Source organism: Podarcis raffonei, chromosome 10, assembly GCF_027172205.1.
Source record: "Podarcis raffonei isolate rPodRaf1 chromosome 10, rPodRaf1.pri, whole genome shotgun sequence".
NCBI classification, from domain to species: domain Eukaryota; kingdom Metazoa; phylum Chordata; class Lepidosauria; order Squamata; family Lacertidae; genus Podarcis; species Podarcis raffonei.
In genome coordinates this window covers 538,864-566,734 of record NC_070611.1, presented here as the reverse complement: position 1 = coordinate 566,734, position 27,871 = coordinate 538,864, and the positions used below count along the sequence as shown (strand labels likewise).

The 27,871-nt window shown below is 44.8% G+C and overlaps 1 protein-coding gene across 8 annotated transcripts in view; it reads right to left on the bottom strand.

The window, feature by feature from the left end:
* Window positions 1-27,871, bottom strand: part of ITPR2 (inositol 1,4,5-trisphosphate receptor type 2) — a 311,529-nt gene that overhangs the window by 271,903 nt on the left and 11,755 nt on the right. For 7 of the 8 annotated variants that reach the window (XM_053405136.1, XM_053405139.1, XM_053405138.1 and 4 more), the window contains exons 2-6: window positions 14,951-15,021; window positions 8,675-8,790; window positions 7,703-7,789; window positions 4,539-4,697; window positions 544-642 (exon numbers count right to left, since the gene is read on the bottom strand). In XM_053405136.1, coding sequence (XP_053261111.1) covers window positions 544-642; window positions 4,539-4,697; window positions 7,703-7,789; window positions 8,675-8,790; window positions 14,951-15,021 — 532 coding nt within the window. The remainder of the gene's footprint in view (window positions 1-543; window positions 643-4,538; window positions 4,698-7,702; window positions 7,790-8,674; window positions 8,791-14,950; window positions 15,022-27,871) is intronic. The other variant, XM_053405140.1, reaches the window with a different exon arrangement.

Here is a 27,871-nt window from a genome sequence, read left to right as displayed (position 1 = left end):
CAAAACACAATATGCAAATAAATAGGTAAGTATCAGATAGCTAACCAAAGTCTCAACATGTAAAGGCAGTTTACCTTTGAATACCAATTGTTGAGAACAAACAATAGGAGATGGTGTCCACCTATACACTCCTGGGACAGAGTGCACATTTGTGGGGGGGGGGCGGAATGCAGCCACTATCTCTATTACCTAGTAAGTCATACACTTTCATCTGATTTTTAGAATGCCAGTGCGCTGGTGCATGTTAAAAAGAAGAAAACATTCACCTCCTAGCAGCATTAGTAAATAAAAACAGCAGTGTTGTTGAGTGGCAGGAAGCAGCAATGGCATGCGAGAGGTGTAGTTACCATGGCCTCCTAAAATTTCCTCTTCTGTACAACTATTAAAGGTGCAGAATCTCTAACTTTTTTTGCATGGAGCTACTCTACGTCAGTCTCTTAATTCTGCCTATAGTTGCCAACAAGTTGTAGTTTCCTCTCAGTCTGCTACTGATCCCACACCCTAACTCTACATACCAGAACCACAGGCCTCTGTCAAACTCACCTCTTTGCACCCAGGGTTATCCAGAAGTTCTATGTTGCTGGCATGAAGAGGCTGCCCTGCATTGACCGGCATCAGTACAACTTTGTCCCCTACAACAATCTGGAGGATAGAAGTTGGAAAAGGAGTTATATATCGTAATTCATTTCACACGGATGATTATTTCAGTTCCTTCTCCTCTTCCTCCTATTTAAAGTGAGACCCTATTCGTAGGCTTGGTATAATAGCTAACTGCAGGGTGGCCAGATGCAAAAGAGCGCAGACTTCCTGTACCTTTATCAAAAGGTTCCTGTATCTTTCTACAAAAGCTCAACTTGGCTGAAATTCTCTGTTAAAAGTACAGGAGCCCAGTCCTCCTTTGCCTCTGGCAGCCCTTAGATAAACTATGAAATCTCAGATTTCAGTTTTCCAAATAAATAAATGTCCTGGGAATTTTAAGAAAGAGTGAGCAAGCTGTGGAACATGAAGGTCACCATGCTGGAAAGGTTATTAATTTGTTTTTTTTCTGGAATGAGCGTTGCAAATTGAGTGGTTGGCCCTTTCGTTATTTATTTATTTCCTTTAATTTATGAGTCACCTCCTATGAAACATCTAAAAACAACAATAAAAACATATCTAAAACAATCTCATTTTTAAAAAAAGAATAAATAAATGTATGTATAAAAACAATTTCACATCCAAGATTACGTAATACATCTGAACAAACTGAACACAAAGTTAACAGTACAATCTAATATGTGCCTACACAGAAGTAAGGCCCACTGAGTTCAACAGGACTTACTCCTGGAGAAGCATATATAGAATTAATTTGGGAGAATATATTATCTCTGGAAATTAAAATAGCTAATATATTTTAAAAGTTTATAAATAAATGACAATCTGTTACTGTGAAAAATGGGCATATATTAAAATCATATAAGGATTAAAAACACACACACAAACTTCTAAGCGGAGTGGGGGTTCCTGCAAAGGCAACTTTTTACTAGTGTGATCCAGAACATTCCACATTATGACAGCTACCCCCAGATTCTTAAGTCATTTTTGTGGGGGGGGGAGCACTACAGAAATACAATCACATTAAAATCAGTGGCAAAATTCTGTTGATTTCTAGTGATCTGGACTGCCTCTTTTACCACAGATTTCTGTGATTTCCTAACCAATCTCATTTGCCCAGGTTTTTCTCATTCTTCACATTTTTAGACTGTTGCTTTGCTTTCAGCAGACATGTGCTGCCTTTCAGGACTAACACTCCCAAGGTGCTCACAACATACGCTACAGTGAATTCTGTACATTTTAATAATTACACTCTAAAAATGTGTTAAATCTAGTCTTGCACTCATCTGCTCTATTTGTTTTGATTATATTGTTTCATTGCTTTTAAACCTTTATTGACTGATGTGAGACATTGTCAGCTGAAAAACAGAAAAACGAATGTCCAAAATAGGGTAAACAGATTGATAGTTCCATTGCTAGCTATATCCATTTGCAGGTATGGTATTATATACAATTGGTTCTTGGATACTTGGCCTCTCAAATTGCCTCCCACCTAAAAACAAAGAGATCATTTACATTGTATGAATTTCTATACGGGAAGACGAGAAATATCTTAAGATGCAGTGGAGTAAGATTTTACAAGATCTGATCTAATTACATACAGGTGATGGCAAAGTCCACAACAATTCAGTGTACATTCCATCATACAGAACAATTATACACACAAGCTAGAACCACAAAGTGACTGATATGAATGGTGAACACGATCCATGCTTTCTTTGCAACACATGCACAAATGTCTTTGCTCCTTAACCCATTTGCCAACATTTTGACAGAAAGCAAAATTCATAATTTATGTAGCTCCAGTAGAACTGGCGTAAAGATGCAGATCAGCTGACTAAATTCTGGCAACTGGTTGGTTACAGCTTGAGGATGGTCAAATATTTTCAAGAATACTTATGTAGATGAGTGACACATTAGCTTTTATTAAATCATGGGGTCACCCAACAAACAATATTGAAGGCTCCTTGCTTCCTAGTACTTTGACACTCACATTGTCCTGCAACTTTAATCTCTCTCTGGAGAGTTTCTGCTCTTTCTCCTCCTAGTTAAGCCATACAGCATGAGTGCCAGTAATTGGAGATGGAACACTCATTAGGGTAGAATCATTCAGTGCAGAGCTCAATGGACGCAAATGGAAGCTTATTCCAATGGGCAGCTAATTAATCACCTTGGATAAGGGTTATGTCATTCAAGCTGCATTACAAATAAGCCATTTGCTGTGGTTGTTCCGCCACTTTGGTACTAATGCAATTTGAAAAGAAACAACTCTGAAGCACCTTTGTGGATTAAAAAAAAGTTTGGATTTATTAGACAAATTATTTATTGAGCTTTGCGGGCAATTACTGTGAACAATTTTTCTTTAGTTAGAATGACACAAGTTCCCTTAACTGTTTGCAAGTTTTATTCCACCTAAACCCCTTAGGACCTACAGAGTGAGAGATTACAAAGACATCACCGAGCAGGATAAAGAAAGGGTTTAGGAGAAGGCACCAAGCAAACATAGGAAGGCAATAATCATTATGGCAAGGTCAGAAGTCCTCACCATACCTGCAAAGCTCTATAAAGCCTCAAGGAGGGATGGCATCTTGTTGTCTTTTCTAGAAGCAAGTAGTTGGTTTTTTTAATTAGCACAATATTATTAACATTTGAAAGACTATTATCTAACAATATTTGACCAGTTAATTGCCAACCCTAAGTAAAGTCAGAAATACTGGTTTGGAGTCACTATTTTTTCCTGGCATTTTTTTTTAACAAAGATAGAAATAAACAAGTATTATTTGTTATATATTTTTTAAAGCCAGAACGTCTCCAATAAGAATGTGATGCCCTTTTTTACTTAATGCAAAGTGTCCTTGCATGCCATGCTGCAGAAAAACATTACTTACAGCCATGTAAGGTCAGAGAAAACAAACCTGCAGAATTGAATCAATAATTTAAAATTCACTGAAAGTAGAAATCAAGCATAATAATATTTTTTTATTTAAAAAAAACACTTATTTGTTAGTGAAATAATTGGTTCCATGTCTGAGGTCAGTAACTACTAACCCCGTGACTGAATCTAGCCAGGGGTGGCTGCTATCTGGCCACAAAGGGCTTTTCCTTTCCTCACCCATTACCACTGCTGTTGCCTAAAGACAGTATTTTCAGGGGTGGCACCACAGCCACAGAATGGCTTCCCAGAAAGGTCTGCCTAGTGCCTACTCTGTGGTTTTATCCACAGCAGGTGATGAGGTCTTTATTCTCTCAGGTGTTTAGCAACATTTTAGTGCTTCTTAGATCTTTTCACTGCTGCTAACCATCACTAGTTTTATATTGTGTCGTTTTATTTTGCTGTAGATCTGGTGCATTGTTCGATTTTATGATTTCAACCATTACTGTAAGCCACCCAGAGCTCTATGGCCATTGGGCAGTACAGAACCTAGCAAGTAAATAAATACACCTAGGACAAGTTAAAGGGGAACTGTAGATGGCAAGAGGGCTGGTTACCTAGCAAATGAAACAATGGCTGTGCTCTCCCTCAACTTTCAGAAGCGGCATGCCTTCATATACCAGTTGCTGGGGGTCACAAGCAAGGGAAGTACTGTTGCACTCATGACCTCCTTGCAACTTCTCAAAGGCATCTGGATGGGCTTTGTGAGAACAAAATGCTGCATGAGATAGGCCTGTGGTCTGATGCTGCAGAGCTCTTCAGGTGTTAATAGCCCATTAGGTCTCCCCTTCTTACTTGCTCAGTTCCCTTGAATATGATTTCTGTCCCAAACCACCTTTTAGAATAATATCCCAAGATGCACTGCATCAGGATTTAAGCACATTGCACTATGGAGCAGAGCAACAAGCACTGCACAACAAGGGTAATACAAAGACATCTAGTCCTAGAAAGATGGGGAGGTGGTAACAGTGCCTATTCCAGCAATTCCCAGAAACATATTTCATTCACTTACATTGTCACCTTCACTCCTCAGTTTCCAAAAGGGCTGGATGTAAAACCAGGACCCCTCATTCCCAGCAGCATCCAGAGAGACCCGCATAGCATTCTTCTCCAATAGGGCTGGCAATCTCTTATTCACTGTAAGGTATTTGTTGCTTTTTATGTGAAGTAGCTGTAAATAATAATAAAACAAATAAATGTATACATGTGTTCTGGATGAAGACTTTGGCCACAACTCAACCCACAATGAGGCCTCCCTTACATCAAAGGATTAATGCTTGTTGTAGCCAGCCAAGAACCACACAGAGGGATTGTCAAACACCTGGCTGGCAACAGTGCAAGCATTCAGCTCAGGAGGTCACAAGATATGTAGGCCAGATTTATAGCCGTGATATCACAGTTAGTAGGGCAAACATATTTTTTGAGAGAAATTAAACTTACACATGAAATTACTTCTGACAGTCTGAAAAAAACACAATGTTTTAACATATTTCAAGTGGGTTTAACAACCTGCTCATTGGCAAATCATTGTAACTGGGAATAATTTCAATTATCAAAACAATCCAACATGGGAGTTTGCATGGCTGAAGGCGACATGTTATTCAGCAATCATAAAACAAGATGTTAGTTAGGTGGTTAAGTGTACGACTGAATACCCACCTGACTTTTTTTTGTCTGGTTAACCATCTCCAGGGGTAGCCAACATGACGCCCTGCAGACATTGTTGGGAGCAAACTCCCACCATCCCTGTGTTGGTTTTTCTTTATCTTAAAGTGGTGCATGCTCTAGTTATCTCCCGCTTGAACTACTGCAATGCGCTCTACGTGGGGCTACCTTTGAAGGTGACCCAGAAACTGCAATTAATCCAATATGGCAGCTAGACTGGTGACTGGGAGTGGCCACCAAGAAAGACCATATAACACGGGTCTTGAAAGACCTACACTGGCTCCCAGTACGTTTCCGAGCAGAATTCAAAGTGTTGGTGCTGATCTTTAAAGCCCTAAACAGCCTCAGTCCTGTATACCTGAAGGAGCGTCTCCACCTCCATCATTCAGCCCAGACACTGAGATCCAGCAACAAGGGCCTTCTGGCCGTTCCCTCATTGCAAGAAGTGAGGTTACGGGGAACCAGACAGAGGGTCTTCTCGGTAGTGGCACCCACCCTGTGGAACACCCTCCCATCAGATGTCAAGGAAATAAGCAGCTATCCTATTTTTAAAAGACATCTGAAGGCAGCCCTGTTTAGGGAAGTTTTTAATATTTAATGCTGTATTGTTTTTAACACTTGATTGGGAGCCGCCCAGAGTGGCTGGGGAAACTCAGCCAGATGGGCGGGGTATAAATAATAAATTACTATTATTATTATTATTATTATTATTATTATTATTATTATGCTACTCAGGAACCAGGTTGGTTTCAGAGGTGTATGTTTGCAGGTTGACCTACCTAGCTGCACACCTGTGGTCTCTGGACTTTTTGCCTAATTAAAAGGGGAGTTACCGTATTTTTCGTTCTATAGGACGCACTTTTCCCCCTTCAAAAATGAAGGGGAAATGTGTGTGCGTCCTATGGAGCGAAGACGCCATAGCCCCGCAACCCTCTCCCGGCTGGAGAGGTGACGCGTGGCTATGGCAGGAGCCTCTTTAGCCGCGCACCACCTCTCCAGCCGGGAGAGCGCGCGCGGGGCTAAAGAAGCCCCGCTTACCCTCTCCCAGCTGGAGAGGTGACACACGGCTATTGCAGCAGCCTCCTTAGCCGCGCGCCACCTCTCCAGCCGCGCGCCACCTCTCCAGCCGGGAGAGCGTGCACGGGGCTAAAGAAGCCCGTGACCCTCTCCCGGCTGGAGAGGTGACACGCGGCTATGGCAGGAGCCTCTTTAGCCGTGCGCCACCTCTCCAGCCGGGAGAGCGCGCACGGGGCTAAAGAAGCCCGTGACCCTCTCCCGGCTGGAGAGGTGACGCGCAACTATGGCAGCAGCCTCTCCGCTGCACACCTTTCCGCTGCTCCCCGACCTGCTCTTTGGGGCTGGTGGTGGGCTTCCCCCCGCCAGCCCCAAAGAGCAGGTCGAAAGGAACCTGAAGCCTGGAGAGCAAGAGGGGTCGGTGCGCACCAACCCCTCTCGCTCTCCAGGCTTCCAAGGTAGCCGCCTGAACGGATTTAAACGGCACCTTGTTTTAGAGGGGGAAAACAAGAGGGGGGAAATTCTCCCCCTCTCTGCGCAGCGCCTCCTGCCGCTTCGCTGAAGGGGCACTGGGCAGAGAGGGGGAGAATTTTTTTTCTTGTTATCCCCCCTCTAAAACAAGGTGTGTCCTATTGTCCGGTGCGTCCTATGGTGCGAAAAATACGGTACTTAATGCATCAGGTGCAGAAGGGGATGTGATAGGATAATTGGTTAATTGAAACTGTATTTAATTTGATCAAATGTCTTGTAAGCTGCTGGTGAGGAGGAGTCTTCCTTTTTTCATTTGTTTCTTATGGTGACCAAGGGCAAAGGAATATGAGCCTCCTTTGCCTCTAATCATGTGTATTATTTATATAATGTCATAAATGTTGTTCTACTAAGTCAGGCTTCCTCAAACTTGGCCCTCCAGATGGTTTTGGCCTACAACTCCCATTATCCCTAGCTAGGAGGACCAGCGGTCAAGGATGATGGGAATTGTAGTCTAAGTGTACTAAGTGATATAACAAAGAGAAAGGTCCCCTGTAAGCCCAGGTGCTTACAGTTTACATTTCTACACAAGATAAAGAGAGATAAGGGAAGATGGGGTACAGAGGAGCAGGAGATGACACTGGGGTGGTGCAACTTGTCGTGCTGCGGTGAGGAAAACAGTGCTTCCTGAAACAGTCTCCCCTGCACTATCGTTAAAGGCAAAGGAGCCCTGCCCTTTCTTCTCTGCCTCTAGGCCAGGCTTCCTCAACCTCAGCCCTCCAGATGTTGGGATCATGGGAGTTGTAGCCAAAAACATCTGGAGGGCTGAGGTTGAGGAAGCCTGCTCTAGGCAATGCTTACTGATTTCACACATCAAAAAATCCGCTGTGGGGAACTCCCACTGCAGAGCTGATTGGTATGGCATGGAGGTATGTAATCTTTTCACACTCCATGCCATTTCTGATATATTTAAACTCCTGCTCACCTTGAGGTTTTGAGAAATTGACAGTCTAGTTTTCAAAGGCTCACCTGTATGACGTTGCTGTACTTCACAATTTCACCCAGCAGTTTCCTGTTCTCACATTCATTCTGCTTTTGTTCCAGTTCTGCAGCATGCTGCAAAATAGTCACAGTTTCTTGGAGTTTTTGTTTGTTTTTATAGTTTAAGTCACAAACTGTTACATGAACTCAACCTCTCAACCTTTAGCACTGGAGTGTGTGGGGATTTTTTTCAGACGGAGCACCAGATGGGTGGGGCATAAATAATAAAAGTATTATTATTATTATTAGGGGCAACCCTTCTGGGGGGCACATGCTAAAGGTGTGTGGAGTGAAAGGCAGAAGACTGGTAGGGCCAGATCCAAAGGTAGGGAGAACAACAGATAGAACTCTTACTTTTGGCCCCATCTGCACTATCCATTTAAAGGACTGTGATACTACTTTAAACCATCTTGAATTCCCCTAAAGCATATTGGGAACTGCAGTTTATAAGGGGCTGAGAGATACTTATTTTCCTCACAGAGCTACACTTCCCAGAGTTACCTGGAAAGAGAGATCAATTGTTGAACCACTCTGGGAATTGTAGCTCTGGGAGATGATGAAAGGCAAGGCAGTGGGTGGGGGGAGCTGGAGGGGACACATTGGCAGAGACAATCCCGCACTCCTACTTATGTACTTGCACCAGACCAACCTCCCAGCCACCTCATCCATCTCCCTCCCAGTATGCAACAGCAACCCACCTGTCAGGAACTAGCAGAGGGACGCTGGCACACCCAGTGAGCCACCTCTGGGAGTAAGAAGGGAGAGAGAATAGTCCTTAGATGAAACAAAACAGGGCAGTTTTGAGTCATCTAAATTTGTTGTTTCTCAGCCCAGTGGAATTACCAGCTGGGAGAAAGTAATTTGGGCTTAGCTGCTGAAGAACTAACAGCTGTGCATCATGGCACTAACAAACAGCTGCATAAAAAGGCAACGAAGACTGGGAGCTCAGGTGCCACTTACTTGCAGCTTCTTCAGCAATGCGGCTTCCGTGTGGTTCCCTTGTTTTGCTTGCTTGGCTTTCCAGTATTGTTTCTGTGCAGAGTATCGGTTCATAGGACATACCTTAAAAAGGCAGTCTGAAGACAAGAAAACAAAATCACGTTTGTTTCTTATTTCCTTGCAGCAGTCAGCTACGAGATTCTGCATATGTTTTTGATTAGAAAAATTCTTCCAAATTCCAGTTGTGGGGAATCACAAGCAGGAGAGTGTTGTTGCGCTCATGTCCTGCCTGTGGGTTTCAAACCAGCATTCTGCTTGGCTGCTGTGAGAACAGAAAGTTGTGCTAGATGTGCCTTTGGTGTGTTTGCATACAGAATGCCTTCAGTATTGATTAACACAGCCAGGCCTCAGGTCATGCAGTAGACTTTAATAATAAGGCTTCTGAATTCAGCTCAAGACCACAATACCTCAAGGACCACCTGTTTCCATATGAATCTACCTGGACCTTGAGATCACCTTCTGAGGCCCTCCTTCGTGTGCCTCCTCCTTGAGAGGTTCAGGGGGTGGCAAAATGAGACCAGGGCCTCCTCTGCAGAGGCTTCCTGTCTGTGGCATGCTCTCCCCAGGGAAGTTCGCCTGGCACCTTCACTATACACCTTTAGGTGCCAGGCAAAAATGTTCCATTTCAGCCAGGTCATGACTTGATCTACATCTTACACCCTTTTTAAAAATGCTGGCTCTTGTGTGGGGTATTGGGTTGTTGGTTTTGTTTTTGTTTTATGTATTTGATATTTTATGTGAACTGCCCTGAGACCTTCGGGTATAGGGTGGTATAGAAATTAAATAAATAAATAATAAATAATTCACTACTATCCCTTTTTTGTTTTGGTCTCATATTCACCGGGTGTGAAAAATAGTAAATAATAAAAGCTAATTTTCACAGATCTCTGCTCTTGGGCCACTCTAGAGCAAGAAGAGCTAACAGCTCAGTAAATTTAGTGCTTTTTCATCTAGTCCTAGATTTTCTGCAGAAGTGATGAACCAGCAAAATGCAAGGAAATGTGTGGTGTAATTCAAACCATAAGGTTCCTGCCTTTGTAACTTATCCCAGCACTATAAAAAAAAGCTCCAATAGACAAGTGGAGAAGACTCACGAACAGCAGGTGCAGACATTAGAAAACTCCAAACAGGCTTTGGAAAGCACAGCACAATGTGACGTAGAAATTGGCAAGTCTTATAAAGCCTACTGACCACTTCCCCCTCCTTCTGATTCATGTGGGTGCAAATAATACTGCCACACACAGCCTGCAACACATAGCAAGGGACTATGAGACACTGGGCAGGGACTATGAGACACTGGGCATCACTCCTTCCTGTTAAAGGTTGTGGCCAAGAAAGAGAGAAGAAAATACTATGGCTGTGCAGGTGGTGTCGTCAGGAAGGATTTGGCTTCTTGGATCATGGTCTCTGCTTCCTTGAGGAAGGACTTCTGGTGAAAGATGGGCTGCACCACACAGTGGTTGGCAAGAATGGCTTTGCTAAAAGTCTCAAGATCAGGAGAGCTTTAAACTAGATCTTGAGGAGGGAGACAACATTACAAACAACAGAATAGCACCTGGCACTGGGGATAATAGCTTAATTGATGCACAGGAAACTGAGGCAGTGCTCCAGAAACCTGCTAAAGGGCAAGAAACTACAGGAAGGAAGCAGCTGGAGGGAACGACTCGTAGTTTCAGTTGTCTCTACACAAATACACAGAGTGTGGGAAACAAGCAAGACGAATTGGAGCTTTTAGTACAGGATTGCAAATACGGCCTGGTAGGCATTACTGAAGCCTGGTGGGATGAGACTCATGACTGGAATGTAGGAATTGAGGGGTATAACCTGTTTAAAAGAAATAGACCAAACAGGAAGGGAGGAGGAGTAGCATTATATGTAAATAATGTGTACACTTGTGAAGAAATCCATGACCTGGAGCATGGAAAGCAGATTGAGAGTATATGGGTAAAACTTGTAAGAGAGAGAAACAACAGGGACCTTACTGTGGGTGTCTGCTATAGACTGCCAAGCCAAACTGAAGACTTGGATGGTGCCTCACTAGAGCAGATTACCAAACATTCAAAAAGAAGTCACTGGGGACTTCAACTTCCCCAGTATCAGTTGGGACTCAAACTCTGCCAAGAATAGGAGGTCTGATAAATTCCTCCATTGCCTCATTGACAATTTTGTTTCCCAGAGGGTGGAGTAAACAACCAGAGGATCATCTGTCTTGGACCTGATCCTCACCAATAGGGAGGAACTGACCAATGAAGTGACAGCACTCGGAAACTTGGGAGGAAGTGATCATGTTCTCCTGGGTTTCACAATACAGAGGCAAGGGAAAACTGAGCATAGTCGGAAATGCACTCTGGACCTCGGGTTGCAAACGTGATCCATGCAGGAGGCACGTTCAAAACCTGCAGCGTTCGTAATCTGAGGTACGACTGTACAGAGGCAAGGGAAAACTGAGCATAGTCGGAAACGCACTCTGGACTATAAGAAGATAAATTTCAAAAAGCCTAAGGAGCTACTGGGTGTGATCCCGTGGTCAGAAATACTCAAAGAGAAGGGAGCAAAGAGGATTGGAGTTTCTTAAAGGAGAAATATTGAAGGCCCAAATACAGACAATACCAACAAGAAAGAAAAGTGAGAGGCGTCTAAGGAAACCAGTGTGGCTGCTATGAGCTTACAGATGAGCTGAGAGTTAAGAAGGGCATGTATACGAAATGGAAGAAAGGGGAAATCACAAAGGAGGAGCATACATGAGTAGCCAACAGTTGCAGGGGGAAAGTCGGGCTAGCTAAAGCTCAGAATGAGGTCAGGCTTGCAAGAGAGGTTAAAATTAATTTTAAAAGGCCTATTCAGCTATGTCCCAAGTAAGAGGAAGAACAAGCAAGTGGTAGGGTCCTCTGTGTGAAGAAGTTGGAGAAATGTTATTGAGTAACAGAGAAAAGGCAGAACTACTCTACACCTACTTTGCCTCTATCTTCACCCAAAAGGAAAACAAGGCCCAACCTGGTGATAACAGAGTAAATGATGTAAGGAGGGAGCTGCAGCCCAATTTAGGAAAGAGGTAGTAAATGAATTCAAATCTCCAGGGCCTGACGAGCTGCATCCCAGAGATTTCTCCATCCAGGCAAGCAAGAGGCATTATTGCAGTTCAAGGACAAATTCCAGCCATGCAAAAGCACCAGAAAAGGACATAAAGCAGAGGACAGTTCTGAGGCCTCAGACAGAGTGTAATGGACTGGCTGAATGCAAAGAAGTGGTCTGGAAAGGAAGCTCAGAGCCTGGGCATTAGTGGTGGGACGACAATAAGTGGTCAGCGGGCAAAGAGGGATCAGACTGGGAGGAGGAATTGTTGGAAGCCAAAGAGGCAACAGGGTTTAGTGAGCAGGAAGAAGCCGTGGCAGAGAGCAGTTCAGAATCAGAGGCTGGAGATGAGGGGGGCCAAGAGGCAAATATGAGACAGGCTGCTAAAGAAGCCTGGGGTTCTCCCCTTCCTTTCAGCTCAGCTCCCCTCTGGTCTCCGAGACCACAAAGTGAAATGAAGAGGGAATAGCAAAAAGAGACAACAAAGGAGTATCTGGTTGCTGGGGAAGGACCCAAAGGAGGAGGTCTTGGAGAGTGGAGAGAAGGTGCGGATCTTCAGTCTTTGCAACTGCCTCATTGAAGCAAGACCTACTGGGAAGAGTTGCTGTGATAACTAGGCCTGCACTGTTTGGGTGACTTTGAATAAAGAGCTAACTTATTTGACAGTGGGTGTTTTATTGCTGGCCTGCTTCTGTCTCCGGCTCCTCACACAGAGAGACCCAAATGACTGCATCCCCCCGCCCTCCGCCCTGAGATTCCCTGTGCCTGACTTAACACCATCAGGACCACAGTGGGGTAGGGATAAAGGAAATGCACATTTGAGGCTCCGTGAGCCACAGTCAAACATACATAAGGGCATTTCCCTCACCATGCCACACCCTCTTGCCAACACCCGCAAGTGACTCCAATGTCAATTTCTAAGGTGAGGGTTAGAGTTAGTTTTAATGGAAAACAGAACTTTGAGACACAACTTTGGATAAGGAGTTTTTCACTCTGGGAAATTAAACACAAAAGCAAAAGGAACACATTTCCTCACAACTTCCCTGTGCCTTGGCAAACAATTCAGCGACATCAAGGGGTTAATCTGAGGCAAGTGATTTGGAATTTGGCATGTATTAAGTTCTCCTGTAGCCAAAAGCAATTGACAAGTTCAGCTTTGTTTAATGGAAAAATCAAAAACACCATGTTGAGCTACAAAACAGAAACATGAGCGTCAGTGCCCATCTTAGAAACAAAAGGGCAGCATGCATGAAACAAGAGGGAAGGTGCACAGCCTGGGAGTCATTTTGGACTCACAGCTGTCCATGGAGGCGCAGGTAAATGTCCAGGGCAGCTGTCTACCAGCTCCATCTGGTATGCAGGATGAGACCCTACCTGCCCGCAGACTGTCTCCCGCTTAGACTACTGCAATGCACTCTATGTGGGGCTACCTTGGAAGGTGACCCGGAAACTGCAACTAATCCAGAATGCGGCAGCTAGACTGGTAACTGGGAGTGGCCACCAAGACCACATAACATCAGTCTTGAAAGACCTACATTGGCTCCCAATACGCTTCTGAGCACAATTCAAAGTGTTGGTGCTGACCTTTAAAGCCCTAAATGGCCTCAGCCCAGTATACCTGAAGGAGCATCTCCACCCCCATCGTTCTACCCGGACACTGAAGTCCAGCGCCGAGAGCCTTCTGGCAGTTCCCTCGCTGCGAAAAGTGAGGTTACAGGGAACCAGGCAGAGGGCCTTCTCGGTAGTGGTGTCTGCCCTGTGGAATGCCCTCCTATCAGATGTCAATGAAATGAACAACTATCTGACTATCAGAACACATCTGAAGGAGGCCCTGTTTAGGGAAGTTTTTAATGTCTGGTGTTTTATTGTATTTTTAATATTTTGATGGAAGCTGCTCAGACAATTCCCATTATCTGCTCTCGGCTTTACGGAACAGGCTGCAGCTCAGTGGCAGTGCAGGCAGAAGGTCCCAGGTTAAAAAGCATCTCCAAGTAGGATAGAGAGCGTCTCCTGCCTGAAACCATGCTAATCAGTGTAGACAATATAAAACTAAATGCACCCGTGGTCTGACTCAGTATAAGGCACCTCTTAGGCTCCTGTCGGCTTTGCAGCTCAGCATCCATCTTGGAGCCATAAGTATGATCTTCCCATAGGCTTTGGTTATTAGTAGGCTTGATGGCGCATCTTGAAATGAAACTCAACCTGCACAGGAGCCAGGATGAAGGACAGAGAAGCTGCTGAATCCTCCTCCCATCTGATAATTTTGACACTGAATCAGCCCGTTCCCTGCCATGTCTCGTCCAAATGGGCTTCCACCTGATCTGCCAGCCATGAGTAAAGTAGCTGCGGAAAGGGTAACATTCAGCATCCTGCTTCCACCTGCTCCTCTTTTAAAAACCTCTGGTTTTATAACTGTTCAGTACATTTAATACACAAGCCCACCACCTTAACATCTAGTCACGACCTATCACACATGTCTTTGAACCTGTGGTTTTCTAGAGTAACTGTAGCCTGTAAGTTTACCCACACTGTGTGCTTTAAGCTTGTTGTGTATTTGTTATAATACAATTTTTCAAAGCACAAGTGCAGTACTGGTACACACTGCAGAAATCTCATGAGTCACCTAGCTCCTGTGGCATCTATCAACATATCAGTCTGATATGCCACTTAACTCTTTACTTCCCTGCTGCTGCACCACCACATTTGAGTTCCCGCTGCGCTCTGGAGGCTTCAGGCAGCTATTCCCGAAGCCTTCGGAGCACAGCGGGAACTCGAGGATAGCCACCTAAAGCCTCCAGAGTGCAGCAGGAGTTCCCGCTGTGCTCCGGAGGCTTCAGGCTTCAGCGAAAGCAACGCGAAGCCTCCAGAGCGCGGCAGGAGCACTCCCTCTGCGCTTCGGAGGCTTCGCGTTGCTATCGCTGAAGCCAAGGAGCCTGCATTCACTGCATTCATAAGACGCACACACATTTCCCCTTAATTTTTGAAGGGGGAAAAGTGCGTCTTAAAGAGCGAAAAATACGGTAACTGAGTCTGTGAAACTCACAAGTGCATAGAATATGACAAAACCCAGGATCTAACTTCAAAATATATAAGATATGTATCAACTTAGGCAAGAAGAGGATCCACTGTATTTCTACTTCCAAAAAGTAACTCTCAATTTCATACCTCTGAATTTCTTAGGAGGATTGCAAAGATCACCTGCCTCTGGTTGAACCACGCATCTGTCATCCACCAGCCTAGAAGAAAAAGCATAATGCATAGACTTCATTATTATTTTCAAATTACTGACATAAGTGAAGTCAACATGTCCAAAGAATTTCCATTGAATTTTGATGCAAATCATGACACAATGCTGCAAAGAAAGAAGTATTCTCTCCAGGTCAACTTACTAATGCATGGTTCTGTCTAGAAACTTCAAGGCAAATAGTTTTACTCTTCATTGCAGAAGAAATTTTGGCAAGCTTAGAAATGTTTAATAGTTTTATGCTTTTACTTGACTTTAAACAGACAATGCTAGATTGTGGAACAAGCCCTATATTGGGTACAATATACAGTAAGATAAACTGTAATCCTGTACATTGGCTATCTATTTTACCAGCCAAACAGACAAGCATCAGTGTTTTATACAGCGCTTTTTTCAGGGGGCACTCAAGGGTACACAGTACCGGCACCTCTTTTTTTAAAAAAAAAAAAAGTGTGGCACTTACTGTAACAACATCATGGTGAGTACGGGCACCTATTTTTCTAGGGAAAAAAGCACTGGTTTTATATATACACGGGGGCGGGTCGCCTGGCATGTATTAAGATCTCTTATAGCCCAAAGCAATTGCCAAGTTCAGCTTTGTTTAATGGAAAAATCCAAAACCCCATGTTGAGCTACGAAACAGAAACATGAGTGTCAGAATTGGCATTATTTTCAGCTCTCGCCACAATATTATAATCTCAATTACTTCTGTTGCTCATAGCTCAAATTCTGCTCATGTGTTCATCATGAACACTAAAAAAGGATCATTTCCTTAGGGATCACAGAAACAGTCCAATCTCTGGCAATAGAGATGCCATTTGTCTTTGAAGAACATTGCCAGCAGTGCTGAACACACTTTCAGATGGCACACTTGTTCCTGGGATAGGCAAAAACTTATTTGCAAGCTCCTTTAGCATCAGGAAGGATGCCTCCATATGTCCACCATATCAGAAACCATTCTTCATTGTCCACTGCTGGCATAGCCATATAGTCTGTGCGTTGTTTCTGCCCCAAAAGAACGGTGTACACAACACAGTCGTCCCCCCTTTATTCTGGAAAAACTTGCAAGCCAAGAATTGGGGGGGGGGGTCCCTTCCAGTTGTGGCAGCTTAGTGCAAGCAACTTGAAAGAGAGAGGGAGAGGGAGAGAGGCAGCAATAAAAGAAGTTCCTTGGAAGGGTAGTGCTACAGAGAGAGAAGCTAATCACTGGAACAAAGAAGCAAGTAATTTGGAAGGGAAAGGGTTAACACAGGGGGGGAAGCAGGGGAGACTGTGGGAATGGTTTCTGAAAGATCTGTTTCTCAAAGACGCAGTGGTTTTTGCTCAGCCCTTTTTAGCTATTTGTATTGATAACACTTTCTCAATGAGGCAGTGTGAGGTGATTTTTGCAGCAGCCTGTTCTACTTGTAGTGATAATCTGTTCTCAAAGAGGCAGTGATTTTAGAGGAGCAATTTTTTGCTCAGCCTGTTGTAGCTACTTGTCGTGGTAGCAAGGGAAAGCAAACCATTCTCAAATATTTTGCAGCAGCCTGCTGGCAGAGAAGAGCTGAGTGAGGCAGCGTTAGCAAGGGCTGCACACACAGGAGGAAGTGTTGGCTTCCCGGTTCTTCCAACATTGTGCTTTTTGAACACTACGTACACGATTTGTGATATATTGCAAGGTCATTTTTTTAAAAAAAACAGTCATCACAATTTTATTTAAAATTTGGTATCAGACAATATATCAATTTATAGCACAGCCCTACACCCCACAATCCCTTCTGATGTCCACCAAAGATGCAGCTGGGGTGGCTGGGATGTAGTTAATGGATGAGACCCCCTCGTCCCACCTCAATAAATGATTTCCCCAGAGGTAGAGTCAATTGTTGCCTGGGAGTGGGCCCCAGCCAGCAGATTGTTTGGGCAGGTTCCGGGGGGGACACCCAATCTCAGTGATCATGGGTAGGAGGAAGAGTTATGCTAAGACCAGACCATGTTGTTACTGAGGAGGCAGGTTTCGTTGTTGTTTGAGGACTATCCCTGCCTCCGGGTCTGGTCTTGACCGGATGGATACTGGAATCAACAAGGGAGACCCACATGACCTGAAGGTGCTGCTGTGCAATGCGAGGTCAATAATGATGATGATGATGATGATTTAAAAGACATCTGAAGGCAGCCCTGTTCAGGGAAGTTTTTAATATTTAACGCTGTACTGTTTTTAACACTTGATTGGGAGCCGCCCAGAGTGGCTGGGGAAACTCAGCCAGATGGGCGGGGTATAAATAATGAATTATTATTTATTATTATTATTATTCATAAGACCACTGCTATCCAGAACTTGAATTCAGATGGTCCACCCCCACCACTTAATGGATCCAAATGGTTTCCAAAGAGTGGTAGGGGATGTTTTATCCCATGTTGATGGCCTTTCAGCTGATTTCCTGGTGGCCTGCTGGAATGCAGTTAACCAGGGCGATCGACTGTCTGGCTCCAAAGCGCCCTCTCTGATTGCATGGAACCCAGACAGCCTCGTGGTTTTCCCCAGAGCTGAGGGCGATGAAACGATCCTTGAGACAGCTAGAGTGCCGGTGGTGGAAAACACTCTGAATCAGACCAGACACAGGTTAGAGTCAAGCCTACCAAGTGGCGATAGCAATGGCAAGAGGACCTTCTTCACCGCCTCTACTGCATCTGCAGAAATTGCAGCAGGAGACTTTTTCAGGTGGTTCACAATCTAAAGGAACCACCTTTGCCACCAGGGAGTGGTAAAGACCCGAAGATCTCCTGCAATGATTTTGCAAAGTTTTTTACAGACAAAGTTGCTCAGATTTGGAAAGAAGTAGACTCCACCGTGGGAGCAGGGCCGGGGCAGGAGAGTGCTGGAGTCCTGTCTAGTCAAGTTGCATGGGATCAGTTCCAATCTGTTACCTCCGAGGATGTGGACAGGCTGCTTGGACGAGTGAAACCGACCACCTGTATCCTTGATCCTTGCCCATAAAAGCGAGCCAGGAAGGGCTGGGTGATGGGCTCTGCAGGGTGGTGAATGCTTCCCTCTGTGAGGGAACCTTCCCAGACCCGCTGAAAGAGGCAGTTATTAAACCGCTCCTTAAAAAAAACATCTCTTGACCCGGCCGATATGGCCAACTATCGCCCAGTCTCAAATCTTCCATTCTTGGGCAAGGTGACTGAGCAGGTGGTTGCTGAACAACTCCATGCCTGGAGGATGCGGACCATTTGGATCCCTTCCAATCAGGATTCATGCCTCATCATCATGGGACTAAAACTGCCTTGGTCACGCAGGTCGGTGATCTCTGGCAAGCTAGGGACAAGGGGGAAAGCTGTTTCCTAGTTCTGCTGGATCTCTCAGCGGCCTTTGATATCATCAACCATAACATCCTTCTGGACCGTCTAAAGGAGCTGGGGGCACTGTTATACAGTGGTTCCCCTCCTTCCTCCTGCACCGTGTCCAGAAAGTGGTGTTGGGGGATGAGTTTTCAGACCCCTGGGCTCTCACTTGTGGGGTGCCTCTATATGAGGCCAATGGGAGAGATCATCAGGGCTGGGTGTTCTTCAGTGTTCATGCGGATGATACCCAGCTCTACCTCTCTTCTAAATCGGAACCAGTGAAGGCGGTGAATGTCCTGTGTGAGTGGCTGGAGGTGGTTGGAGGATGGATGACAGCTAACAGATTGAGGTTAAATCCTAACAAGACAGAAGTACTGATTTGGAGGGACAGGGGGCGGGCAGCTGTGGACGACTCCCAGGTCCTGAATGGGGTAACTGTGCCCCTGAAGGACCAGGTGTGCAGCCTGGGAGTCATTTTGGACTCACAGCTGTCCATGGAGGAGCAGGTCAATTCTGTGTCCAGGGCATCTGTCTGCCACCTCCATCTGGTACGCAGGCTGAGACCCTACCTGCCCACAAACTGTCTCGCTAGAGTGGTGCATGCTCTGGTTATCTCCTGCTCAGACTACTGCAATGCACTCTACGTGGGGCTACCTTTGAAGGTGACCCAGAAACTACAACTAATCTAGAATGCGGCAGCTAGACTGGTGACTGGGAGCGGCCGCCGAGACTACATAATACCAGTCCTGAAACACATACATTGACTCCGAGTACGTTTCTGAGCACAATTCAAAGTGTTGGTGCTGACCTTTAAAGCTCTAAACGGCATCAGCCCAGTATACCTGAAGGAGCATCTCCACCTCCTTTGTTCAGCCTGGACACTGAGGACAATGAACTCTGCATTTCAGCTGTTATCTAACAAGAGTTGTAAATATAACAACAGTCACCCTACAACATCTAGCAATTCTCAGAAGGGAAGTTAAAGTAACAATAAGAATAAACAGTTAACATGAAGTCAGTTGTCATGAGAAACTATTTGCATGTTAAGAAAGGGAAAATTTAGTAAACAGTGGAAACATTCATGCAGTGAGATCTATTCGTTTATAGAAACACTCCCAAAGGAAGTTACATGAATCCTTTCATCTATGACTTTTATAAGCACATTGGAGAAAGCATAATTAAGGTAGATTCACTACCAGTGAACAACTCTCTGAAAGCCCGAACACTGAACAATCAACAAAACTTTTCCACTTCCTAGCAAGCATAATGTCATTTTGGCAAATCTCTCTGAAATTTAAACCAGCAATTTATAACCTGCAGCTTGTAAATGAGTAGAGAAACACCCCTGGTTTCCGCATGAATAGGTTATTGTATTTTAGTTTTCTGTTGGAAGTCACCCAGAGTGGCTGGGGAAACCCAGCCAGATGGGTGGGGTATAAATAATAAATTATTATTATTATTATTATTATTATTATTATTATTATTATTAATGACACTCTCCCCTTATTACTCTAGGTCACAGACAGATTACAGAACTACTACATGGGGTTCATGTTCTGAGGACTTTTCCAGGGGGTGAGGTTTTCCCATGGAGACTGAGCAGTGCTTAGTAAACAATCCAGATAGGATTCTTCTAGCACAGGGGTCCTCAATCTAGCCCGCTAATTGCCAGAACCTGCCACTGTCTACAATATCCTGAAAAGTGAGGAGCGGTGGCAGTGGTGGCGGCAGCTAGTTCCAGCAGGCATGCGGCAGGTCCCAGCTGCTCCTGCAGCTTGCAGAAGCACGTGGCTCTGCAGAGTCCGCAGGTGGCATGCAAGTTGGTGATGGCGAAGACGCTGCACTTTGTCAAGATTCAGAACGTGCCTTGCTTCTACAAGCTGCCCCTGAACGAGCAGCTGGTGCTGGTGCACAGCTGCTGGGCTCCGCTGCTCATGCTGGGGCTGGCCCAGGACCGCGTGCACTTCGAGACGGTGGAGACCACAGAGCCCAGCATGCTGCACAGGATTTATTTTTGACGGACAAGTGGGCCGAAGAGGAGAGGCAGCAGCACCACCACCACCAAGTTGTGCTGCTGCACAAGACCCAGGAGAAGCTGGAGGCAGGGACCTGCAACAACAATAGCAGCAGCCTCAAGGGAACCATGCTCTTCAATCTGGGTAAGCGTGGGAAACTCGGGCTGGGCGGGAAAGAAGCGCGCGGATCTGCAGTGTGGGGAGTTGAGGTGACAAAGGGGCCATGGCTAGCACCCCACCCCATGTTGATTAAAATCGTTCTTCATTTTAAATGTTGTATTTTTCCCTGTTTTTTATGCACTACAAATAAAATATGTGCAGTGTGCACAGGAATTTGTTCATATTTTTTTCAAACTATAGTCCGGTCCCAGTATCTGAGGGACAGTGAACCAGCCCCCTGTTTAAAAAGTTTGAGGACCCCTGCTCTAGCATACATGCTGAAGGGGAAATGGAAGTTGCCAGAAATCAAAACTACATGGTGGAATTAGTGAGAAAATTTTCATCCATTTACATCCCCGAGAAAACACCTCCCACAGGAACCTGCTTCTGCACTGCTTTTCACAACTGAGGTTCTGCTTTATGTTCTGCCATCTTCAGAGATGCACTTGGTGGAAAGTGGGCCTTTGCAATATGATATAGGGCCTCCTGAGCAACAACTCAACTTCAAATATATAAAAGGATGTCACATAGAGGAGGGAGAAAGGTTGTTTTCTGCTGCTCCAGAGAAGCGGACACGGAGCAATGGATCCAAACTACAAGAAAGAAGATTCCACCTAAACATTAGGAAGAACTTCCTGACAGTAAGAGCTGTTCGACAGTGGAATTTGCTGCCAAGGAGTGTGGTGGAGTCTCCTTCTTTGGAGGTCTTTAAGCAGAGGCTTGACAACCATATGTCAGGAGTGCTCTGATGGTGTTTCCTGCTTGGCAGGGGGTTGGACTCGATGGCCCTTGTGGTCTCTTCCAACTCTATGATTCTATGATTCTAACTAGGGTTGCCAAACTTCCAGGGCTGACCTGAAATCTCCATGTTTGCCTGCCAGCTACCAGGAGCAAGGGGAAGGTTTCAATCTGCAGATGGGTGAAAGTACCTTTAAAAAAACTTTGAGAAGACTGTGTTGCAAGTTTCAACCCAATTTGCTGGCTGCAAATTATTGCAGACTCTCTACGGGGTCTTCCTCTTCCACTTCTCTGTTCCCAATTAACGTCCATCTCCAGGACTCATAGGTTGGAGGAAGTGCAGAGGAAGAAAAAGTACTGCGCTGGGCTCAAGTGGAAGTTATGCATGAACATGACTACCAGGTGCGAGATGTAAGGAGATGCAGAAGTGAGCAGAGCACATGAATTTGATTTGAACTGATTTTATAATGAATTGATTTTAGAATGCTGTATTATTTTACTGTTGCTAGCCACTCTGAACCCGGCTTCAGCTGGGGAGGGCAAGATATAAATAAAATTATTATTATTATTATTATTATTATTATTATTATTATTATTATTATTATTATGAAGAGCAGCAGCAAGAGCTAAGCCTTGCTATCTCTGCTTCCCATAGCAAAACCCGGATGGCCATATTTTATTCTTGAGCGAGTCCGAAGAGGTGAAAACAAAAATTGACCAAGGAAGAATGGAGTGCTGAGAGGCAAGATATGATATGGTGCTGACCAATACTAAACTACCAACTGCCCACTAAGTGGACCCATACAAAGGAGAGAGTGAGTATTCAGGGATATTGTCAGCTCAAAAGTGTGCTGTGGGGATTGGGCTGTGTAATAGCTGATGGGAGCAGAAAGCCCAAACAGCTTCCAGCTGACATCGGGTACTGGTTCTTCATCTCTCTGGCCTAAAAAGCAAAGCCATGAACGGCTGGCAGTGGAACAAGTAAGTTGTCACTAGGCCAAACTCTTAACATGAACGTTTTCAGTGTTTCTTAAGGAATTAGTACCCAGTACAAGTCTTGCAAAGGGACCTGGAATGCAGAAACAGGATGGAAAACAAGAGCTAGAAGGTAATGTGCTGGGAAAGCTTTGTATTTCAGTTAGTTTATTATAAGGTTTCCTTTCATTGTGTTCAGAGAAAATCCTCATTTCCCCCACTTCATTCACTGCTTAAACCTCACAGAAAGCCAGCCAATGCTATGGGTTCACTTAGGCAAAGAGGCAACACTGTGGAAAGCCTATTCCCAAAGAGAAGCAGAATTGGTTTGGGTTTATACTGAGACCCAAATGCCCCTTCCAGGACCTTCTTATTCCCCAGCCCATTCATCATGGAAAGCACAACACAGCTGGCATCCAAGGTAGGTCATGGTTGCTGTCATTTCTCCCCCCCACCCAACACACACACATACCACACCACAGCAACCACCTCTTTTGCTCGTCTGTCCCCACAAAGAGTGCCTTTTTCCTCCATCTTCCTCCTGCCTGCTGCATCCTCCCTACTGTTCTCACTCACTTCTGCTCCCACCATCGTCTCCAATCTGGGGCCATTCTCGCCCATCAATGGCATATTAAAAAAATAGTCAAACTTAAGGCATCAAGATGGCAGCTGAGAGTACTTGTGCCACTGCCATTGTTTTGGTGGTTTCATTCTTGTGGTTTGCTTTATATTCTGTGGTTTATATTATGCAGTAGAACCTCAGCTTACAGTTACCCTCAGGTAATGTAAACTTCGGGTTGTGAAAGCAGCAAACCCGGAAGTATTTTTCCAGGTTTCGCCGCTCGTGCATGCACAGAAGCGCTCTACATGCATGCACAGAACAGGCACCTCTGGTTGCTGAAACCTCAGGATCCAGCTGGAGCTCTGGAACAAATCCCATCCACAACCGGAGGTACCACTGTAGTGATTGCAATGTGTGTGTTTTTTAATGCTATTGTGATTATTGTGACCTGTTTTGAGCTCAGCATTTGCTGTTAGAAAAGCGGAATACAAATACTGTATTTAATCAACTCAATGCAACTCCCACCATTTATCTTCAAGCCAGGAAAGGCTTCTTACATTAATGTGTCAGGCTGATGTTAAAAGCATCTTCTTTTAAAATGCAAATTTTCCATCAGCTCCATGCAGGGCTGTTTTCAGCCAGAACTCACTGGAAATCAGTTTTGGCCCCTCTCAGGTGGGCACCATTGCCAATATAAGAAAACAAGGGAGACATTTATGGTGAGTTCCAGCACTTCTTTTTCTAGAAAAATAGCACTGACTCCATGTATGGAATAAGTTTAATGGAGCAGGATTATCCATATATTGTTAGGCATGTTTCAGATAACAGCTACTGATAGGAACCGCGGAAAACTGGGGATGCCATGTTGGTTAAGATTTGTTTGAGTCTAAAGGCGATGGGCTGAGAAGGAAGGGTGTGATTTGAGGAGGAAAGGGAGGGGCCAAAGGGCCCGGGGACCGAGTCCTGTGCCCAAGGGCCCCCAGAAAACTGGAAACAGCCCAGGCATTATCTAACAGGTGGCTTTGTGAATTAGCATAATGACTTCCAGTTAGCATATAGGGGAAAGCTGTAAATAAAACTTTTTGCAAAAATCAGTAAATTGCCTCAGGTTACAACCGCTGTAATGTCATGTGGTAGCAGAAATGCTCCTGGCACTGCTGATGTACCTATAACTAATGTCAAATATTAGGTCCATGGGCAAGCCCCAGGGCTGTTCTCGTTCCTACAGGGTGTACTCCTACTTGGGCTCAACTCCTACTGGGGCTGTGACACTACTTTGAAGTGCCAGCCTGCCACCTTGAGAGCACCACAATCCCCCTCTTGTTCATGCACTCAAAAAACAACAACCCAAGTCATGCTGAGCGATTTATTCCATGCAGCTAAAGCCACCCCGCCCCATGCTGACTGCTGAAAACACCTCTCCAAGTTTTATTGCATAATAGCAATACCCTAAAGCAACTCAGCTATCTTCTGTGACATACCATACTTTTCTGTCTATAAGGCGCCCCCATGTATAAGACAACACCCACTTAGCATGATTTTTAAAGGAAAAAAATAGTCTTATACATGGAAAAGTACAGTAGTTCTTATTACGCAAACACTTTCTTTTGCCAGAGGAAGAAATGCATTGTTTTGCATTGGTTTTCTTATGCTACCATGAAAACCAGGAACTTGGTTGCTAAGTGAGCCTTAATCGAGAGCTGTGCCCCACTAGGCAGCAGTGATATGGCATGGAAAAATTTCCACTTTTAGAAAGACATTGTTTCATGACATTAATTACGAACATTATTAATGACTACAATACAAGTCAAACAGAGCAACTGAAATTTTTACAGTTGGCTAAACCATAGTTTAGCATTAGAAGACAAGGCAAAGTGGGACTTGTAGGGTCCCTTGTCCTCTGATACAGCCACAAGGAGAAGTTCATTTTGCTTCCATTTTAGGTTAATCACAGATTTTTTAACTGGTTAATCTTTGCTAGTTGAAAATAAATTAACCTACAACCATATTTAAGAAACTATAATATTTCAACCAGCCATGAATAAAATTAACCACAATTTAGGGTTCAGGCACAATCCCAAATTTGGTGGTCTAAAATGGAGACAGAAGCTTCTGATCGCCTCATGGCCATGCTAGAGAAGAAGAGAGGGTAACGTGTGCAAGTCCAAGGTTCACAAAAGATTGTCCCTGCAAAGCTAACCCATGGTATAGCTCTGCTTGCAAATCAGGCCATCGCTATTCAAATCTAAAATAAATGACTGAACTATTTCCCAGATGATGATCCCAAAGAAGCACATAATATATGAACAACTCTTCAAGCATGCTAAAATTAGTATGAGGAGCCTTTTCGGTGTTTTCATTTTCTTCTTAAAATCTAAATAAAGTAAGGGAAGTGTATGCTATTGAGTGGTTGTGTCTTAAAATATTCACAAGTATTCCAGCAAAAATAAATTTCAAGCAAAGCTTTGAATTTGTTTGAATATGACACTTAACTACACAGGCAGTACAATCTCAAACCCCAGATCTGCAGGCTTGGTCGGGAAAGAGGAGTCCCATCAGTGGGGCACAGAGTCGCATTGCTGAGACTCTCCACTACTGGTGAAAACTGTTCTATGGGTGTAGAGCTGCCCCCAGAGATGCTTCCACTGGCAGAAGCTGGCTTTAGGACACAAAATGGGACATTCTGCTGGCAAGGCTTCCAAGAATCAGCAGGATCCAAAGTATTCCCCTCCCAATGGCTCAAGTATTGAATTGATGGACTTCCTGTTTCCGGTGGTGGGAAATGGCGGACTCCCACACGATCGGACTCCAGCCGTTTCGATAATTCAGGGCTGATATGGGGGTAATTAGCCCTGGCAGCCTCCCCAGGGCAGTGGAGGACTGTCTCGATGACCCGCGGTTTGCCCCACGGCAGGGGCACTGGGTCACGGAGCAAGGGACGGACTGACACTCCTGCAATGCCACCCCATAGCTGGACGCATCTGTTTGGGAAAATATAAAGATTTGAAAAACAAACAGACACGCTCTGAACTGACGAAGCTGGGGGGAAACCTGCAGTATGTACCGTCTCTGGTGTAAAAGATCGAACTTCAAAGAGATCCTCACTCCCCACCTCCACTCCAGTTAGGCCTGTGCTGGATTTGATCTGTATTTACTTTCTACACAAACTAATATTTTCCACATATTTCCACTCAACAGCATTTTCCTATTGGAAAAACTTTTCAGAGTTTCTGCACAGCAGGTAGAATTAATATGACGTACGTGCTTTGTTTTGTTGCCTAAATGTAAATCAAATAAACACACTGAATCAATAGCCATTAATTTTGGGCAGCGGGAAATAATTGTGGAAAACGTTTCAAAAATTTCCAGGAAACCCACATCATTACCACTCAGCTGCGTTTCCAATCCTCCTGCCCCCGTCTCTGATCCTGTGCCTTTTAAAGAGCAACCTGATATGGAGAAATAAATCAGGTGACTTTTTCTTCGCATGGAGATACAGTGGTACCTCGGGTTACAGACACTTCAGGTTACAGACTCTGCTAACCCAGAAATAATACCTTGGGTTAAGAACTTTGCTTCAGGATGAGAACAGAAATCGCATAGTGGCAGCGGGAGGCCTCACTAGCTAAAGTGGTACCTCAGGTTAAGAACAGTTTCTGGTTAAGAGCGGACCTCCAGAACGAATTAAGTTCTTAACCCGAGGTACCACTGTACACCACAATTCTGGTACCCCTTGGCCACTGCTGCTGGAGGTGGTCAAGCTAAAGGAGAGGTCGCTTGGCTGGGTAACGGAGGCCTCCACTGCAACCAAGAAAAGCAAGGGTGGCTGAAAAGTTACCTCCAACAGTGTTCTGGCTGGCAATGGCTAGTGAAGGGCCCCAAAACAGCAGAACATAGGGGTGGGCAGAGCTGGCTGGCCGTGGTTCTTCTGGATCTGGTCATTTTACCAGATAGGAACCCAATCCAGACCCCTTAGCTACCCCAGATGACTGTGATGGACAGCAGAGTCAGACCAGAGTCTGGTGATGTAGTACCTCAGAACTCCACCAGAGAGCTAGTGGGGGGGAGTGGAACCAGTACTTTGGAAGGTAAAATAAAAGGAGCAGTTTCTGAGAGAGTGTTCAGACAGGGAGATGGTTAAGTAGTGGGGTGGGAGAGCTGAAAATAATGCCACTACATTTCACATCTGGCAACCAATGCTCTAGCTCCGTTTGAGCAGAAATTTGATATGCTTTCTAACCAGATATTTCTAAAACAGCAAATAATGCACACAATCTTGCTTTAACCAACCAGTCTGAGATCGAGCTCTTACAAATGACTGGAGATTTTTAGTTATGAAGCTGGAGGAACAATCAGACGGGAAAGGTGTGGGGGGGGAATCATCTAAGAGGCCTACTAGAGATCCAGGAAGTGGGGATGTGGTTCAGTTCATTATTGACTGGATACTCTCCCTGAATTTAAACATACCACTGTCCCCCAATGACACAGAAAGAGCTGACCGGGTTCCAAGAGGCGAAAGCAGAACAGGGGAAACCCTGAGAGATCTAGAAATTCACTTTGAACATTATAGGCTCATTCATTTTTCAAAGCACTACTGAAGCTTAGAAACCTAAGATACAGTGGTGCCCCGCAAGACGAATGCCTCGCAAGACGGAAAACCCGCTAGACGAAAGGGTTTTCCGTTTTGGAGGTGCTTCCCAAAACGAATTTCCTATGGGCTTGCTTCGCAAGACGAAAATGTCTTGCGAGTTCCTGCGGGGGTTTTTTCCTCCCCCCCCCTTTTTCCCTAGCCGCTAAGCCACTTAACAGCTGATCCGCTAAGCCGCTTAACAGCTGATCGCTAAGCCGCTGATCAGCTGATCAGCTAAGCCGTTTAACAGCTGATCCGCTAAGCTGCTAAGCCGCTTATCAGCTGATCCGCTAAGCCGCTTATCAGCTGATCCGCTAAGCCCGCTAAGCCGCTAATAGCGCTAACCCGCTAAGCCGCTAATGGGCTTGCTTCGCAAGATGAAAAAACCGCAAGACGAAGAGACTCGCGGAACGCATTCTTTTCGTCTTGCGAGGCACCA